At 40.9% G+C, this 19,809-nt stretch overlaps 1 protein-coding gene across 3 annotated transcripts in view; it reads left to right on the plus strand.

Moving 5' to 3' along the window:
- The window catches only part of SCAI (suppressor of cancer cell invasion), a 252,826-nt gene that overhangs the window by 133,243 nt on the left and 99,774 nt on the right, over window positions 1–19,809 (plus strand). For all 3 annotated transcript variants that reach the window (XM_068248199.1, XM_068248201.1, XM_068248200.1), the window contains 3 exons: window positions 7,024–7,119; window positions 14,407–14,493; window positions 16,714–16,812. In XM_068248199.1, coding sequence (XP_068104300.1) covers window positions 7,024–7,119; window positions 14,407–14,493; window positions 16,714–16,812 — 282 coding nt within the window. The remainder of the gene's footprint in view (window positions 1–7,023; window positions 7,120–14,406; window positions 14,494–16,713; window positions 16,813–19,809) is intronic.

Consider the following 19,809-nt stretch of genomic DNA (forward strand, 5'->3'; position numbering starts at 1 on the left):
CCAGCAAAATTCACAGCAGCGTTGAAGTGAACCAGCGACCAAGCATCCTCATGTATTTTACCATATATATCAGTGGGAACATTAGAGAAAACCCCTACCTTGCCTTCTGTTTCATTATTTACTGTTCAGATTGCTTCTTATGAGCCCAGATAAAATCCCCGACTGAGCATTCAGTCTGGCTTTGCTATAATGACTCAGCTATAATGATTCCTGAGCAGAGCCACAAGGGGGCAGGCTTGGGCTTGAAAAGACAGCACAGAAGACAGACTCCGCTATAAAGATTCCTGAACAAAGCCAGACGGAATGCTCTGTCGGGGATTTTATCAGGGCTGATAAGAAGCAATCTGAACAGTAAATAATGAAATTGAGAGCAGGGTAGGTGTTTTCTCTAATGTTCCCAATGATATATATGGTAAATGCATGAGGGTGCTTCGTCTCTGGTTCCCTTTAAATACTATTCCACCTCCAAGTCGAAGCAATGTGGGTCTGTGTGCGTGCGTGTGAAATGATGACCCCTAATTCGGGGTCGAGCTATAGCCGGCTTCCAAATCACCGATATGCGTCTGTGTAATAAAGCATTGCAGCTATAGCCGCTCCAATACCAGGAGCTACACGGCCCACAGCGTGTGCTGAGTTGAGCTGCTTCAGATTAACAATAGCTGCTGCTCACCTGCTATTGCTTGGCTTTCATTATCTCAGGCTAGTTAACCGAGGCTCAATAAAGCAATATCAGTAGAATATTGCGTATGGCACAAACCCAAATACAAAGCGGCATCATGTGCCACAACGATTATTGCTGTGCAGTCATTCAAATGAGAAGCTGTACCATGTGCCATGGCGATTATTGCTGTGCAATCATAGTATGGCTTTTCTGGCAGTGTAACAGTAGAAAAAGGTGCTCAAGCAGCCTTTTTGCTGATAGAAGGTTGGAGTTTAGACTTTTGGGTAAATATTCACAGTGGCAGCTTGTTTCCATGGTAACCTCACCGCAGGTGTCTTAGCTCTGTGACAGTGCACTGCTGCCTTGTGTTGGCACGCATAAAGGACACTGCCAGTCTGAATGTGGTGAGAATGTGCTAGAAGACGGACGCCCCACACAGAGGCTAGCATAAGGTGCCTGTGGCTGAAATCTAATGTTGCTACTTTGTTAAACGGACGTCTTAAAACACACTGCATTCCTTACCCATGGACAAGGAGACACTTGGCAAGTTCTCAGCATCTCCCAGTGAGTAGCATAAGGTCATGTCATCAGAGGCAGCAGCGTCATCAGCCCCTGGTATCATCCTATTCCACTGCCCATTAATTTCACATTCTGTGCCGCAGCCAGTCATGTGACATCACGCAGATGCATCTAGTGCTCACAGTTGCTTTTGACATGTTAAGGCTAATTTCACACCAGGACGTTGCGTTAGAGGGGGCGTTACGGTCGCATAACGTCCTCCTAACGGAACGCCTGGTGGTGCTGGATCTGGACGTCAGAGTGAGCCGCGTTGTGCAGCTCACTCTGGCGTCAGTGATGCCGTGATGCGCACTCTTGTGCGCATGCGGCATCACGTGGTCCCGCCGGCCAATCGCCACACAGAGCGGCCGCTCCAGGAAGTAAACACTGCACGTCACAACGTGCAGTGCATATTAATTAGCCATGTGCCTGGCCGCTCTCCGCTCCTCCACAAGATTACTGAGCATGTGCAAGCAGTCTAACGCGGCTCAGCCGCGTCTAAAGTACTGCATGCAGTACGTTGTCTTGTGACGCAGCGTTACACTGTAACGCAACGTGGGCACTGTGAACAGCCCCATTGATTTTTCATTACTGTGCGGTGGGCTGCGTTACAGGCTGCTCTAACGTGCGCCTGTAACGTCCCACTATGAAACCAGCCTACTTAGATGTTATTTGGTGTAATGGAAAATCAAGATATTGTTTGTTTTGAGATAAATAAAGTTGAAATAATTCAATGTAGGCGACTAATGCTTCTGCTCTGTCTGCTGGTGCTGTGGTTGGAATGTGTGGAGTTCTTGTATCAGGAATGTCTTGTGCCTGAAGTTAGCCTTTATCCAGCTTTAAACAGGACCATTAGATTTATAGCGATAGTATTTCTTTAATTGATTGACTCAATGAATTTTCTTTATTAATGACAACACCTCTTATCTTGGTGCACAGATGCATCCTAGTCACTGACAATACAAGTAGTCTCGGTTTACACATTAGCTAGATACTGTAAATGTGTTCAATTTGTATGTTTTTTGGCACACTGTGCCTCTAGTGTTCACCTCTGGCTCTCTCCTGTCCCCCTGTGGCTGAAGTGTCCCACTGCACCCCCTTGTGCTACTACTATGCCTCTACAATACCCGTGTCTCACCAGTGACTCCCTACTGCCTCTCTATCTTCCTCTTGTCCCTCTGTGCCCCTTCTGTAACTAGTCTGTTATAGGGATTACCAACCTTTATTTCAGTGCTGTATTTCTGGGCCAGTGTGAATAATGTGGTGAAATCCAACAAATTCATTGTATTTGTCCTAAGGCCTGAACCATCTCTGTTCTTACATCAATAAATACAAAATAAGTCATACAAGCTATCTTACAATCAGGAATGGGTGGTTGTATTCCCTCCGGCTGTAAAGGCCTGAGCATACACGCAGGCTGAGCGTTTGATAGCAATGCACGGCACCTGCATTGCTCTCCATTGCAGAGCTGCCACTATTTAATAATACTGAATGGAACAGTGAATGGAAGTGCATTCTCAGAACACAATGAAGTGCAGCGCATATACATGTCCAGCAGACAGTGCTTGTACTTGCATATTGCATGCCTATCCTGATATAAGCACAGCAATGCCAAAGTGTGCTGAGGCCCTAATGAGGTAACTAAGGGTTCATCAGCTGTTCTGGTTGTAGCCTGTGAGGTAGTCTGGTATTTGCTTTGCACCATACTTAGTTAAATCCTTGCCAAAGTGACTTTAAGAAAAGTGAATACACTTTTTTAATAGCTGCATTTTGAATGTGGCCATTGAAGTGAATCAGTAAAATTTGATTGACTGTTCGTAGCTCCCACAACCTTTTCTACCTTTTGAAGCACAGTTATCAAATGACCAACTATGTGAACTTTCAGGTCCTTAGCTGTTGGTGGCTTCGCCCACTTTTTCAAAATATTTAACTCCAGTGACCTTGTGACCAACTGTGCAAAGTGTTAGGGATTGTGTTATTAATGCTGTAAGAATGGAAGCATTTTAAGTTTTCCCATTCAAGTTAATGATTGAAATTTGATTGGCTGTTGGTGGCTCTGCCCACTTTTCAATATTATTTGACACCAGTGACCTTGTGACCAAGTGTGCAAAGTGTGGGCATTAACGCTGTGAGAATCGCAGCATTTTACATTTTCACATTTAAGTATATATGAGAAATCTGATTGGCTGTTTGTTGCTCCACCCACTTTTCCTAAAGTTTAACCACAGTCACTCAGTGAGTAATTATGCTACGTTTTGTACAATTCACAATCAATTTATGATAATAGCAGCAGTATATATTTTCTTGTTAAGGTCAATGGCTGAAATCTGATCGGCTTTTGTTGGCCTGCCTCCTTTTTTGTCCAATCTGTGAGCCACAGTGACCCAGTAACCAACACTTTAAGGTGTGGAAAGCCTGGCATTCAAAGTGTGAAAATGGAAGCAGTTTTAATACTTCAATGGAAAACCAATGAGTGAAATTTGATTGGTTGATGGTCTTTGATATCAATAATATAAGAATTTAAGCATTTTAAATGTTCCCATTTAAATCAAAGAAATCTGATTGGCTGTTTGTGGCTCCACCCACTTTAATTTAAACCCTAGTTGCTCTAGTCATGACCGACTGTACCAAGTTTGAAGATCCTGCCATCAACAGTCTAAGAATGGCTACAGTTTAAATGTTTCCATTTAAAATTAATGGCTGAAATTTGATTGGCTATGTTAGACTCCACCCACTTTTTCAGATTTATTTTTTTGTTTGTAACCCCAGTCATCCAGGGGCCATCTGTGCCAAGTTTGGGGATTTTGGCTTAAATACTGTGAGAATACAATACTTTTGCAAACGTCTCTGGTTCTCTTTAAAGTAATCTGAAACTCAGCATTTCTTTTTTGCTCTAAAAAACTACTTACAGCTTTAAACCTACTACCAGAAAAAAAATTGTAGCAGAACAGCGTTTAATCAGTTAAAAGGTGCATGCACACGTCTGACTTTTCCAAATGAGCGGTAGTTTGGACCAGGGCTGTGGAGTCGGTCCAAAAATCCACCGACTCCGACTCCTCAGTTTAGAATTCCTCCGACTCCTCGACTCCGACTCCTCTAATTTGCATATTACAATTTTGTTGATTAAAAGTATGTAACATGAAATTCGTCTCTTAACTGCCAACGCTTAGGAATTTTACAAGACAACTGAAGTGAGAAGGATATGTAGACTACTATATTTATTCCCTTTAGACTAAAACTAGTCCTTGGTAAGAGTACTTGTAAAAGGTACAAACCGGAACAAAGAACATCTATCAGGCCCTAGGCAATGTAAGTGTGGGTACATGTAAGAATGATGTGCAGGTACTCTGCAGTGGAATGAGGAGATTGTAAACAGACAACACCTCTGTGTTCAATGTGCACAGCATTCTCAGTGGATTCCCTGCAGCTCTGTGGGGAGTGCATATGTAGAGTATAGTACTACTGTGTAACAAAGTAAACCTGAGACAGATGAAATTAAAGTTTTATACATACCTGGGGCTTCCTCCAGCCGCCTTCAGGATAATCAGTCCCTCAGTGTCCTCCTCCACCACCTGGATCTTCTGCTATGAGTCCAGGTACTTGAGCCAGTCGGGCGTAGTGCGCATGCACACACTCCGCCGCCAGGTGCTTACTACACCTGTGCAGCACTATTGCGCAGGTGCAGAATGTTCCTGGCTGTGGGAGCGGCATGCGGCCGGACAGCGCTGACTGGCTGAATTACCAGGACTCATAGCAGAAGATCCGGGTGGTGGAGGACAGCGAGGGACTGATTAGCCTGAAGGGGGCTGGAGGAAGCCCCAGGTATGTATAAAACTTTACTTTTCATCCGTCTCAGTTACCCTTTAATTTGTAGTCACCAAACCAAATTTTAACAACATACCAAATTATTTGATTTCATCAGCAAAGGGAGTGCATACATTTGCATAAATCAGCATCAATGCAGAATTATTTCCATCTCGTTGACCATCTCTATTAGTGACACAGCTACACATCAGGCTGTATTCTTACAGCATAGATGTTATTTAGTATATATAAGAGATTCCTGTGTACACATCATATATACAGTCACAATCAGATATGTATATCTGACCTTAAAAATACGGGGACTGCTTTATTGAAGCAGTACAAGTAACTAATTTTAATTGGTTTATTTCATTTTTGTGGACTAAGCACAGCTATTACTGTATATATACTGTATATATACATTATTTTTAATGACTATTATCTGAGAAATAGAACATTTTATCATATTTTCTATTTTAATTACAGTTACAAATTCATTAGGAGTCGGAGTCGGTGCATTTTTTCCCGACTCCGACTCCAGGCACCCAAAATTGCCTGACTCCACGACTCCGACTCCGACTCCACAGCCCTGGTTTGGACGTCAAAATGGGGCGTGTGTACAAACGGTCGTTCAGCTGATAACGCTGGTTTTGACGGATCCACTTGGCAGATCGGTTAAATCCAGTCTTATCAGCTGAATGATCATTTGTACACACGAACGATTTGACGTCCAAGCGACCGGTTGCTCAGACTTCCAAATGACCGGTCGTTTGGAAAAATCAGACTTGTGTATGTACCTAAACACAGCACTTTGCTCTGCACTGGAAAGCCCTTTCAGCTTATGACAACTTATGATCCGCATCTGAAGAGCAGATAACATTGTTATCTTCTGAACACAGTTCAGAAGAGCTTATTAGAAGATTGTAATATATAATAAAATGCAGCTTGAATAAAATGCAGTGGCAGCTTTAAGAGCAGATAAACTGTACTTTCTGAACGTGTAATTTTTAAATGGACAATATTACTTGTGCACAAAAGCAAGTACGGTAGCTGTATAGGTAATAAAAAGTAGGAAAATACATTTTTATTGAATGTTATATCTGAGCTTTAGTCCACTTTAAGTAGATGCAGGCCTTTGTTGTGACTGCATAGAAAGTGGCACCTCCTATATGGCATGACTTGAATAAAAACTGAAAACGTTGATTAGATCGGGAACCTGTCAAGTTATACCTACTGTATATTAAAGGATAACTATCAAAGTTAGCCCAAATTCTAAATGTCACATATATTTCCAGTAATTACTAGCTAATAGCAATACAAATGCTTTTTTCCATCTTTTCATTTGCGTGAAGAAAAATGACAGAGAAGAGTTCTCACTGTGGGCATTACTATGGAGGGCTGTGTCCAGGACATCCAACATACAGAGACAATTATCACTAGCAGTAATACTGTGAGTAAAATGAGTTCAGAATGATATAAAGCAGAAATATACCTTCAAATAGTGTGTAAATAACTAATCGGCTGCAACTCTGTGGGTGATCCTGTCTCTCTCTCTTTCTCTGCTCACGCAGTCTAAAGTAAACACAGTTTACAGCCAGGAATGGCTCATTGTGAATGGGGGAGTGGGACATGCACATACAGGTCTTTCTCGTATTATCTGTGAAAAATCTGTGTGTGTGAGCAGCAAACCGTAAATCATTCCTCTGCGAATAGTGAAAGAGAAGTGTAACCTAGCTACATGGTATGGCTCTAGCCTCTAGCATTAACAGTGACACCAAATTGTTACAAACAGCTGGGTAAACAAGACATTTTTTTTTTCACATAGGCTGTGCTGAGAGGCCTCTAAAAAGCTGTCTAATGTTGCTAGCTAAAATCGTTATAGGAATGTGGGGTTTACACAAAAATGGTTTCTTTCTTTAAGATGTATGTCGAACTTGTGTGAACTTTTGATTTCATTGCAACACAACAATCTTATTTCTGCCAATGTGTGCTTGTTGCAGGGATTTACCCCAGTATGGCCAGAAGCAATGGCAGTCGTACTTTGGAAGGACGTTCGATGTTTACACAAAACTATGGAAATTCCAACAACAGCACAGGTGAGATAGGAGCTGTGCAGCGGAAATCCATCCATGGAATACACAAGGTGGATTAAACTGGATTTATTTTAAACAAATACTGTTCTAGCCTTGAAAGTTCTGGGGCGTTTCCCCTCATTCGGATTTGGAGGAATGTAGCCTATTAAAATCATTTGGCTGCTGTGGGATTCATACGCAAAGACAAAAATCAGATGGCATGCTGCATTTAAACGCATCCAAATCCCCATAGGTTTGCATGGCTGTCCTAGAGGAATTTGTATATGTTTCACATCACGGCTGTGCCGGTATCACGTCTTGCTAGACACATGTCGTGCACGGGTTCATGTAATTAAGGCGCCAGGAAATTTGGGCGCAGAGTAAAGCCAAAAAAGGGCTCAATCTGCCCCTGCAAAAGTCCCGGCAGCGTTAATTACTATTCCCCAGGCAGCCATTAGCTCGGGGGTAAGATGTAATTTGGCTGCCAGCTCTTGAATTACATTCTTTTTAAAGTAATTTGGGTGCTGTATTTTGACGGTGCCCAAATTATTGACTGAGAGCTGCTAAAGCTGTAATTACATTCTGGCCTATGGCGCCACCCGGTGCACCCAAATTTCTAGCGCCATTTTTGCCTGACTTGCCTGTGCGCAGTGGCAATGGGTACTTCCTCAAACATGTGGTTTCCTCAGTTCAAATAGAAAGAAGAAAACCCAGAAATGTGTTACTAATGAATACATTTACAGTAGATGCTTCAGGCATTAGAATTTTTTTTCTTAAATAACGGTTTTCAAAAAAGCGTAGATTTAACCACTTCTGTGCCATCGGTATTTTTGCTGATCGGTGCTGCGTGGGTTCTCCAGCCCGCAGCACCGATCAGCTAGCAGCCAGGGCGATCAGACCTCCCCCCTTTTTTCTCCACTAGGGGGATGTCCTGATGGGGGGGTCTGATCGCTGCTTGCGCTTGTGGGGGGGCTCTTCAAAGCCCCCCTCCGCAGCGCTTCCTGGCCTCCTTCCCTCCCTGTCCCTCCCCCTGTGAGCGGCGCAGGACGGATATCCGTCCTGCGCCTGATGGGATAGGCTTTAGCCTATCAGATGCTGGCGATCCCAGGCCAATCAGAGGCCGGGGATCGCCGATCTCCTCTACTGCGCTGCTGTAGATGTTCCCCGTGTGTTTACATTTACCCTGCGAGCCGCGATCGGCGGCTCGTAGGGTGTTCACGGAGACACCCTCCGTGAACTGACATGGAACGGCCGCTCGTGCAATCCACTTCAGGATTCAGGGGCGTACTTAAGCGTACGCAGAATCCTGAAGTGGTTAAAAAGACACCGAAGCAAAAAAAAATATTATGATATAATGATTTGTATTTGCTAAGAAATAAAACATTAGGAGCAGAGACATAAGTCTAATATTGTTTCCAGTACAGGAAGAGTTGAGAAACTCCAGTTGCTATCTATGCAGAAGAGCCATTGAGCTCCACGGCTTTCAAAGTCGCAGAGAGCTCTATCTTCTGAAGCTTGTTATCTCAACTGTCTGTGACTGTAGTTTTTTTTTTCTCTGCAGAGGACAGTTAAAAAGTTCACTGGCCTGCTCTGTAAAATCATTTAGAATGCTGAGTGGTGTGTAAACTGCAAATATTAGAGAATGATGTTATAAAAACAATGTTATAAAAAAACACTATATAACTGAAAATAAAAATATGAGAATATTTTCTTTGCTACTAATGTTCTAGTAATTATCCATACTACACAACCAATTCATTATATCATCATTTTTTTGGCTTCGGTGACTGTTTAACCACTTGCTGACCGCCCACAGCCGATGGGCGGCGGCAAAGTGGACGCCGAAAGGACCGCAATACGCCCAAGGGCATTGCGTCCTTTCGGCATGCCGGGGGAGCGATCGCGTCATTGATGATGCGCGCTTCCCCCGGCAACTGGCTCCGCCCACCCGCGACGACAACCCGCCGGGTTGTTAACCCCGCGATTGCCGCATACAAAGTGTATAATACACTTTGTAATGTATACAAAGTTATTATACAGGCTGCCTCCTGCCCTGGTGGTCCCAGTGTCCGAGGGACCACCAGGGCAGGCTGCAGCCAACCCAGTCTGCACCCAAACACACTAATGTGCCCCCTGATCGCCCACAGCACCCCTCAGACCCCCTGCCCACCCCCCAGACCACTGTTTGCACCTAATCACCCCCCTAATCACCCATCAATCACTCCCTGTCACTATCTGTCAACGCTATTTTATTTTTATTCCCTAAACTGTCCCCTGGGGACTCCTGATCACCCCCCCCCCCCTGTGTACTGTATGCATCTATCCCCCCTGATCACCTGTCAATCACCTGTCAGTCACCCATCAATCACCCCCTGTCACTGCCACCCATCAATCAGCCCCTAACCTGCCCCTTGCGGGTAATCTGATCACCCACCCACACCATCAGATCGCCCGCAAACCCGCCGTCAGATCACCTCCCAAGTGCATTGTTTACATCTGTTCTTTCCTCTAAGCACCCACTAATTACCCATCAATCACCCCCTATCACCACCTGTCACTGTTACCTATCAGATCAGACCCTAATCTGCCCCTTGCGGGCACCCACACATACCCATGCTGAGTGGGAGAAATATCTCTGTAAATGGACAATTGTGTGTAAAAAATTTTTTTGTCATTTACAGAGATATTTCTCCCACCCAGCATGGGTATGTGTAAAAATACACCCCAAAACACATTATACTACTTCTCCTGAGTACGGCAATACCACATGTGTGGCACTTTTTTGCAGCCTAACTGCACTAAGGGGCCCAAAGTCCAACGAGCACCTTTAGGCTTTACAGGGGTGCTTACAATTTAGCACCCCCCAAAATGCCAGGACAGTAAACACACCCCACAAATGACCCCATTTTGGAAAGTGGACACTTCAAGGTATTCAGAGAGGAGCATAGTAAATCCGTGGCAGATTTCATTTTTTTTTTTGTCGCAAGTTAGAAGAAATCGAAACTTTTTTTTTTTTTTTGGGTCACAAAGTGTCATTTTCCGCTAACTTGTGACAAAAAATAACATCTTCTATGAACTTGGGCAGCACGGTGGCGTAGTGGTTAGCTCTCTCGCCTTGCAGCGCTGGGTCCCTGGTTCGAATCCCAGCCAGGGCACTATCTGCAAAGAGTTTGTATGTTCTCTCTGTGTCTGCATGGGTTTCCTCCGGGCACTCTGGTTTCCTCCCACATTCCAAAAAAAACATACGGATAGGTTAATTGGCTCCCCCTAAAAATTGGCCCTAGACTACAGTACTTACACTACATAATATAGACATATGGCAACAGTAGGGATTAGATTGTGAGCTCCTTTGAGGGACAGTTAGTGACAAGATATATGTATACACTGTACAGCGCTGCGTAATATGTCGGTGCTATATAAATACTAAATAATAATATTAATAATAATAACTCACCATGCCTCTCAGTGAATACTTTGGGATGACTTCTTTCCAAAATGGGGTCATTTGGGGGGTATTTATACTATCCTGGAATTTTAGCACCTCATGAAACATGACAGGTGGTCAGAAAAGTCAGAGATGCTTCAAAATGGGAAAATTCACTTTTGGCACCATAGTTTGTAAACGCTATAACTTTTACCCAATCCACTAAATATACACTGAATGGATGTTTTTTTTTATCAAAGACATGTAGCACAATAAATGTGGACAAAAATGTACATAGAAATGTTACTTTATTTGAAAAATGTCAGCACAGAAAGTAAAAAAAAACATTTTTTTTTACAAAATTCATGTCTTTTTTGATGAATACAATAAAAACTAAAACTCGCAGCAGCAATCAAATAGCACCAAAAGAAAGCTGTATTCGTGACAAGAAAAGGAGGTAAAATTCATTTAGGTGGTAGGTTGTATGACCGAGCAATAAACCGTGAAAGCTGCAGTGGTCTGAATGGAGAAAAAGGCTCTGGTCCTTAAGGGGTAGAAAGACTGTGGTCCTCAAGTGGTTAATTACAGCATGAAGAAAAATACATTTCTAGCTTGGGAATTGGCATTTGGAGATTGATTGATTGATTAATCATTAATTTCTAGCACCTTTAGCTCTTTAGACTGAATGAGAAAAGCTATTTCTGAGAATCCTTTACCTCAGAAAGTAGAAAGTAACTTGTTGTTCTTTTTCAGAAATGTAATGTTGGACATTATTTTGTAATACCTGTGCAATTACTGCTGCTGTTAAAATGAGAAGTAAGGGAAAGGCCACAGTTTTGTCCGCATAAAATGCTGGTGTTTTGCCGCAGACAGTTTTTTTTATCATATGTGGTTTTTTGCATACATGTTGTCCATTATAGCCTGCGGACACCTGCTAGCAGTGTATGGAAATCGTCCCCTTTGTGATTTTAAGCGGCAATGTATCATTTTTTTTTTTTTTTACAAGCGCACAAATCGTGGGCAAAAAATTGTGTAGTTAAGAAAAAACGCGTGTTTTGGCGTGTATGCGTGTATGCCTCACTGTACCCAGTGGAACGCATGGATAACATGCCCTGCTGCTGTATCTAACAGTCTGTTGCATTCCTGTCACAGGGAAAGTGATCACTGTGAATGGGGCCTATGCAGTGACACAGTCATTTCCCTGAGCACAGGCAGCATGCACATCTGCAGGGTTTCTGGCTTTGCACATAGTTCCATTAAAGTGGACCCAAATTAAAAATACAAGATTTCAGAAATAAAATCTATTTTCTAAATTATAATAATAAATAGCAGCCTTTTTTCAGCTGCATGATGACAAATATAAAATATTTTACATTTATTGGAGGAACCCCTCCCTTCCTTTCAAATTGCCGGGATTTTTCCGGCAAACTGGTGGAGTAGATTGTGTCTGGCAATGGAGGAATTGCTAATGGCTGCCCCCAGTATAACCCTAGCTATGAAAAGAGGAGGGTGAAAAGCATGCACTGAAATGTTCATAGGTTTGAAGAAGTGTTTATTTATCTTTGTATGTGTCAGAGTGGTGCAACTAAATAATTTTAATTAAAAAAATGTTTGGTTTGGGTCCGCTTTAAGGCTGGGTACATATCATGCAATTTTTATTTAAAAACCTATTTGAGTGATCTGATTGATATTCAGATCTGACATTGATCATTTATAGCAGAAAGCAAGCATACGCACTTATGCGATTTTTCCTGATTCCGATCCATTTTCTGATCATTTTTCCAATTGGATATTGATCGATAATGGATCGAAAGGAACAATACCCAGTATTTCTGTATATATTTTTCGGCACGTCCGATCTGCTTCTGATCAAGAAAGAGGTTGGGTTTTTGAGCCGGGGTTGGTCGCTTGCAATCAGTAGGCTGTACAATTTTTATCCAATCTTTTCCTGAATCAGAAATAGGGCCTGAATCAAAAATTGCATGGTGTGTACCACATTAATGGCACAATAATTTCCTCAGATGAGGTCATTGGATCAGATTTTTATGATCCAATTGTAAAAAAAGTAGTATGTGGAGAAAATTGTTGCAATTTTAAGATTGATTGGGGTGCAGAATTTTGACGATTGAAATGTAGGAATTTAGGATGGTATCTGAAAAGAGAATATTTTCTAATCGACAAGTCTATGGGAAAAATTGATATTTACCTTCCAATTACTTACTTTCTTGCAAATCTGATCGCATCTGAGGAAAATATTGTACCATTAAAGTGCACCTTTAAAAGACCACTACCACAAAAATCGTAAATTTTAAAATACATGTAAACACATACAAATAAGAAGTACATTTCTTCCAGAGTACAATGAGCCATAAATTACTTTTCTCCTATGTTGCTGTCACTTACAGTTAGTAGTAGAAAACAGAACTGACAGGTTTTGGAGTAGCCCGAGTCGGGCACACGTACAGGGCCAGTGGCGTAGCTAAGGAGCTGTGGGCCCCGGTGCAAGTTTTACATGGGGCCCCCCAAGCACTCTATACATAACAATTGATATGGTGCAGAACAATTGATATGGCGCACCAAAACCTGCCAAGGAAAACTCCAGTGTCAGAGTTGCAAGAAGGGTATGGGGAACTATTTGTTAGTGATCACTACTATTCAAAGCATCTATAGAAGTGTTTATTACCAGCACAGGACCAATAGAGAGCTAATACTGTGATAGAGGGTGGACCCTACTGGTCCAAGGGCCCCGATGCGGTCGCTACCTCTGCACCCCCTATTGCTACGCCCCTGTACAGGGCCAATTTCTGCCGTCTGTGGGTGGGGGTGAAGTTAAACCACCATCAAGCAAGAAAATACTCAAAATAATTTTGACAGTACTTTTTCATCTACTTTTTGGTAGAAAAAAAAGAGGTGGAAAAATGATCTCCTAGGAGAAAAGGTTCATGACATGTGGGCCTTTGTCTGCTGTCCTGCATTTTGCTGTAGCAGACATGTAGGAAGGGCCTATGTTTTTCTGTGGGCCCACTCTGACATGTTCATTGCAGTGTTGTCTGTTGTGGTACACTGCGCATGACTTTTGATGCATCCTGAGCTGCATTGCCATTCATGTAATGGATGATGCCTCTCTGCTCTTAAGTGCCATTGGAATAGGAAAAACACTCTGGAGCGGTACAGTACATCCGTACTATATATACAGTAGATATGGGTCTTGTATAGTGTGAACCGGACCTTAAAGGACACCTGAGGTGAAAATAAAGTAATTAAATTAACGATTGTATCTATCTTTCTTCTCCTAAAAATGACTTTTTAAGATATTCCACAGGTTTATTTTATGTTTAAATCTACTTTTTAAGTTTTAACTGTTTTTTATTGTTTTTGCTCAATGACACATTCATTGAAGTATGCCAGAGCTAAAATCTATGAGCTATTGACCCTTTTTATCTCTTTCCTGCTCTCAGAAGCCATTTTCTGTTAGGAAAGTGTTTAATAGTTGGAATTTCTTATCAGTGAGGGTCACACTGCAGTCACTTCCTGTCTGAGTCAGGACTGAGTCAGCCACTTACGTACCTGATGTTTAGCTCTTTAAGGCAGAGAAAGAAAAAAAGGAACACAGCATAGTTATTTGTGTGCTAGGCACTGTACATACCCATGTCTATCTCATCATGTCACACATCACCTCGGTTGTCCTTTAAGAAAACACCAAAGTAGAGATAAAGTAGTCTTTATAATTTCCTGCATCCTCCTTCTACTAGTCAGAGCTTACTAAAGTGTTTTGTTCCTCCTTATATTTATCACCCACTTTGCAGTTTTTTTTGTTTTTTTTGTTTTTAGCTTTATTCTTTGCAGCTATTTCATTTGTACATAATCCTTTTCCTTTCTATTTGCAGACAAGTCCTCGACAACCGATATGGCCTCAAACGCTGGCAGATTGGGGAAATTGCCTCAAAGATTGGTCAGCTATACTACCACTATTAGTAAGTACGGTAACAATAAAAGTAAAATAAAGTGTAAAAATACAAAAAAAAAAGGTGAATCAGTTGCACAGGGAACTGGTTAAATTAGTTGTTTACAACAGCCAATCACAGTCCTTGTCTCAATAGCTGAAACATCATTGGTCACCCTGGGCAACCGCTGCACTTTTAGTCCAGTTTTCTAAGCGCTTTTCTTGATAAAGTTGCCACTGATTCTTCTTCTTCTTCTTCTTATTATTTTTTTTTTGATAAAACTGACAGTTATTATAGTATATATTGCACAGTTCATTTGCTGTCCCTCAGGGGAGCTCACAATCTACCTCACTTATTCTGTGGTATACAACCTAAAGCTGGCCTAGGTTTCATTACTGTTTCCCAACAATTTAATTTCCGTGATCACTTTGGAGAACAGTTTTGGAGGAAACATTGTAAAGATATGCTTCTCAGCTGTCTTCCAAACAGTCTGTTCTCTTCTATGGAGCTGGAAGGGGGCGGGCAAGTGGGACGCACCATGCTGCAATGACTAATAATTAAGCATGATGACTATAGAGCTGTTATGGCTAACCTTGGCACTCCAGCTGTGACAAAACTACAAATCCCATCATGCCTCTTCCTCCCCGAGTTATGCTTAGAGCTGTCAGAGTATTGCAATGCCTCATGGGACTTGTAGTTCCACCACACCTGGAGTGCCAAGGTTAGCCTTCACTGCTATAGAGGGTTGCAGTCTTTTATCAAGGGTTGAAAATAAGTAACATAGCCTCTTGCTTTGTGCATCTAATTACTTCTGCAGCAAGGTGCACGTTTTTGGAGATTCTCATAGCAACTGTATTCCTGAGGCCTGTTCACACATATCTGAAAGAGGGATGATCAGTGAGATGCAAATAATTTCTCCTAACATTCAAATCTTATGTAAACTATATGCATCTGGAACTTTTACCAATAACAATTGACAGGAAGTTATTCTGACTGGACCATTGTCAATGTGCTTGTAGGGGTGCAGCGTGGCCGCCCCTTGGCAGTAACATGGAAAGGCTCGTGTACGAGCTGCTCTGGCTTACTGCGCTGGCATGGCCGCACTCATGTAATTTACAAGAAATGTAAATGTCAGAAGAATTTATTTGCGTATCATTGATCATCCCTATTCTGAAATCGCATGCATCATGTGGAGTTGAGACTTCAAATTCTTCACACAACTAATACCTTTCAATGACATCACATTCCCCCCCGCCCCCATGATGAGCTTTTCTTTTTGTGTGTGTGTTTTTTGGAAAGTAGCCATACATTCTTCATTCATTTGCCTGATCTGGTTTGTTCTCTTTCTCTTGGTGCCATTTGTGCATAGCACATTTAAATATTAGCAAATTTAAGTGAACCCGAGGTGAGAGTTTTAAGGAGGCTGCCATATTTATTTCCTTTTAAGCAATAACAGTTGCCTGGCTGCTCTGCTGATCCTCTGCCTCTAATGCTTTCAGCCATAGGCCCTGAACAAGTATATGCAGATCAGGTGCATGCTTGTTTCTGGTGTCAGCCTGCTTTCACAGTGCGACGTCAAAGGCACACGTTATAAAAAGTAATAACGCAGACTAACGCACAGCAACACAAAGTCTGTGCGACATTCACAGTGCTCAGGTTGCGTTGTGTGTAACGTGTAGCAATATTTAGAGAGTGCTGGATGCTGTGCGTTATAAGCGTTATTAGCTGCGTTGGACTGTTTGCACATGCTCAGTAATGTGGTTTTTTTGTTTGTTTTTTAAATGTAACGCATGCGCCGTTTTCATTCCATCAGTATGCAACGAAAACGGCGCACCAAGAGACACATAACACAGTTAAAAATAACGTCCAACTTCAAAACCAACATGCGTTGCGTTAGGGGCACGTTGTGCGACTTTAACGTTGCATCAAACGCAACGTCCCACTGGGAAAGAGGCCTTATTCAGACACTACTGTAGCCAAATACAGCAGGGCTTACAGGCAACTGGTATTGTTAAAAAGTGAACAAATATGGTAGCCTCCATATCACTCTAACCTCAGGTGAACTTTTAACTTCCACCGAATATGCTTTCTTGCCCCTCATAAACAGATCGGCCAATGTTGTTCTCTATGTATAATACAAGATGTTCATGTATATAAAAAACTATGTATTGCAATTGTGTATACAAAGGTCTGAAGTATGTCTAGAGTTCTAGGTATGGTCTGTGCCACGATCCTCTGTTTCTCCCACAGTCTCCGCACATCTGAGACAAGCTACCTTAATGAAGCATTCTCTTTCTACTCTGCTATTCGACAGCGCTCCTACTATTCCCAAGTCACCAAAGAAGACAGGTGAGAGTTTACAAATTATCACCCTTGCCTTACCAAACATTTTATTAATAGTTTTGCTTTGTTACAATAAGTTTACGTTTTTAACGTGGGAGATATCGCCCCCTAGGGACTGCTAGCTGATTTTGTGCCTCAGTAAACTCTTAGCTACAGGTATTTCTTGCAAGTACGTTGGTGGAACTATTCAATTGACACTGTATACAGTGTAAAGGTGACCACACACACACAGTACATTTTTTTTATTTTTTTTTCAATTCGACAAAACGCATCCAATTTTGCATTGATTAAAAGTTCTGTTGAAGTTGTTTGAGGTTCCACAAACAGGTGTTCGAGATTGCTGCGATTTTGTTCAAAAAAGATCTTATATGGTGAAACGATTGGTGAGATTAAAAAACATTTCACTCAATAATCAACTTTTGATCTTTTTGATTTTTAATGTGAATAGCTTTTTAGTATGGATTTTTCAAATTTTAAATCTTATCAATATTGCATACCCTCACCATTCTCTGTTTAGCATTACAATTACCACTGAACACCACATTGCTGTTTAAAAAAGTCAACATACTTTTTTTCATCTGCAATCACTCATTGATTTCTGTTTATTAATTAAAATAAATTAATAAACTTAATACAATATAGGTTAACAAAAAGTATAATTCTACCTAATAATCACTCTTATATATATTATTTTCACATTACATACCATTTAAAAAAAAAAATTATATATATATATATATATATATATATATATATATATATATATATATATATATATATATATATATATATATATATATATATATATATATATACACATACATTAGTAAGATTTATCCATCAACTACCAAAAAAACCCTTTTGATCGTTCTGTGCACCCAATCGTTTTCATCAAACGGCAGAAAAATCTAACAGAAAAACGTTACCATGTGTCCACCTTAGGATTTTACATTCATCTGTGTTCCAGATATTGGTACTGTATAGTGTTTTTGCTTTGTTTTTTTAAAAATAATTTAGAACAACGTCATAAAAAATTAATATATAAACAGGTGACAACAGCTTGTCAGAGAATCTATAGGTAGCCATAGGCTTAAAACTTTATCTTTCAGGCGATAAGCGGCAACTGACAACCATCCATCTGCAAACTAGCCCATAGACACAGTAGAACAATATCTGCTGAAACTAAGACAATAGGTCCGGTTTCTGATGACAAACTTCATCTGGCCATATGCAGTTGCTGCAATGGACAACTTTCTTTGTTAACTGCAGTGTGGGTTGCTATGGAAATATGCAGGGCTGTGGAGTTAGAGTCGAGAAGTCGGAACAATTTTGGTTACCTGAAGTCAGAGTTGGAGTCAGTGGTTTCATAAACTGAGGAGTTGGAGTTGGATTCGGATGATTTTTGTTACCGACGCCACTGCCCTGGATATATGACACATAACCATGCCTAATAAAAAGAATCCATCCTAGTTTTTATTCTGATAGCAAAAAATGTTTTCAACAAGGGATCGATATGAAGCATGTTTATGTTTCAATCTATCAGCTTAGCCTAACAACAGGTTTAATGCATTATTGGAATGATGTGCAAACTTGTACTAAAGTGAGTATGGGGTGGAGCAGTGACCTGTTTTTCAGGCCTATGCGTTTATAAGGCGGACGACACTCATTCTCTTTATTGTCCTGATCAGCTTTACTCACCATTTTTTTTTTTCACTTTCAACTGAAAGCTTTTTCACAATGCACTGCTATGGAGAAAAAAAAACCACGTACTAACGTATACCAATGCATTAAAGCGGTTTAACACCCAGCATTACAACTTTGCTTTAAAAGATTGCTTACAGCTTACAAACTATTATGCCAGATTTTTTTTTAAGCAGGAATTCACTGAATGGGTTAAACATGACATTTTAGTGTTGGATTTAACTAGGAATCCGCATCAGTTCTTATCTGTAGTTACAAAATGTATCTTTATTTGTAATACAAATAGACCTTTGAAAAGCCTGCTGGGGAAGCCCTCTTTGTTCTCTCAGAGCAGTGTTTGTTTGTTACATTGTAGATAGATACATTTGTAACTAAACAAGCAAGCACGAGGAGCATTTCTAGCTAAATGCAGCACTAAAATGTCATGTTTAATCCATTCAGTGAATTTCTGCTAAAAAAAAAATCTGGCATAATAGTTTATAAGCTGTAAGCAATCTTTTAAAGCAAAGTTGAAATGCTGGGTGTTAGACCACTTTAAGTGTAAAAGGGCCCTTAGCATAGCAACAGGTTTAGTGCATTATTCAAATTAAGTGTGTGTTTGTATCATTAAATGCAGAACTAACCTTTTTTCTAACTAGCATTGAAAATAGGTATCTCTCCATATGGGTTTAAAATGTAAACAAACAAAAAAAGTTAATCACAATAAACCACGCATTTTGTAAGCTGTAATGCAGGGAGATACTCTGTTCAGCCACAAGGTGAGGCAGAAATCATTGCAGAGGTGGGGAAGGTACTTTTCTCTGACAACAATGGAAACTTGTACTAAAGTGAGTGTGGGATGGAGCATTGACCTGTTTTTCATACCTACGCATTTGTAGTGCTGACTGCACTATTCTACTTTACCTATTGTCCTGATCAGCTTTACACACAAACTTTTTAGTTACGAAAGGCAAATGTAGCAGTTGATTGAAGATAAAATGCAGATCTTTTACTCCTCATAGATCTCTTTAAGCTTAGATTTCTTTATCACACTTTTATATTGGGGGACATTTATCAAGAGTGCCTGAGACTAAATATTGGTAGATTTTTAGAAATATGTGCAGAACTGTCTCAGGGAAGGAACACACCTGGCAGAATCACATCAGTTTTCCCCATAGCACATAGTGGAAAACACATATGCGATTCTGCTTAGTGTGTTCCTACTCTTCAACATATTAAGAAATCACCAAATAGTGCAGTTTCCTTCTTAAAGGGGAACTTCAGCCTAAACAAACATACTGTCATCAAGTTACATTAGTTATG

Source organism: Hyperolius riggenbachi, chromosome 8 (assembly GCF_040937935.1).
Source record: "Hyperolius riggenbachi isolate aHypRig1 chromosome 8, aHypRig1.pri, whole genome shotgun sequence".
Taxonomy (NCBI): Eukaryota; Metazoa; Chordata; class Amphibia; order Anura; family Hyperoliidae; genus Hyperolius; species Hyperolius riggenbachi.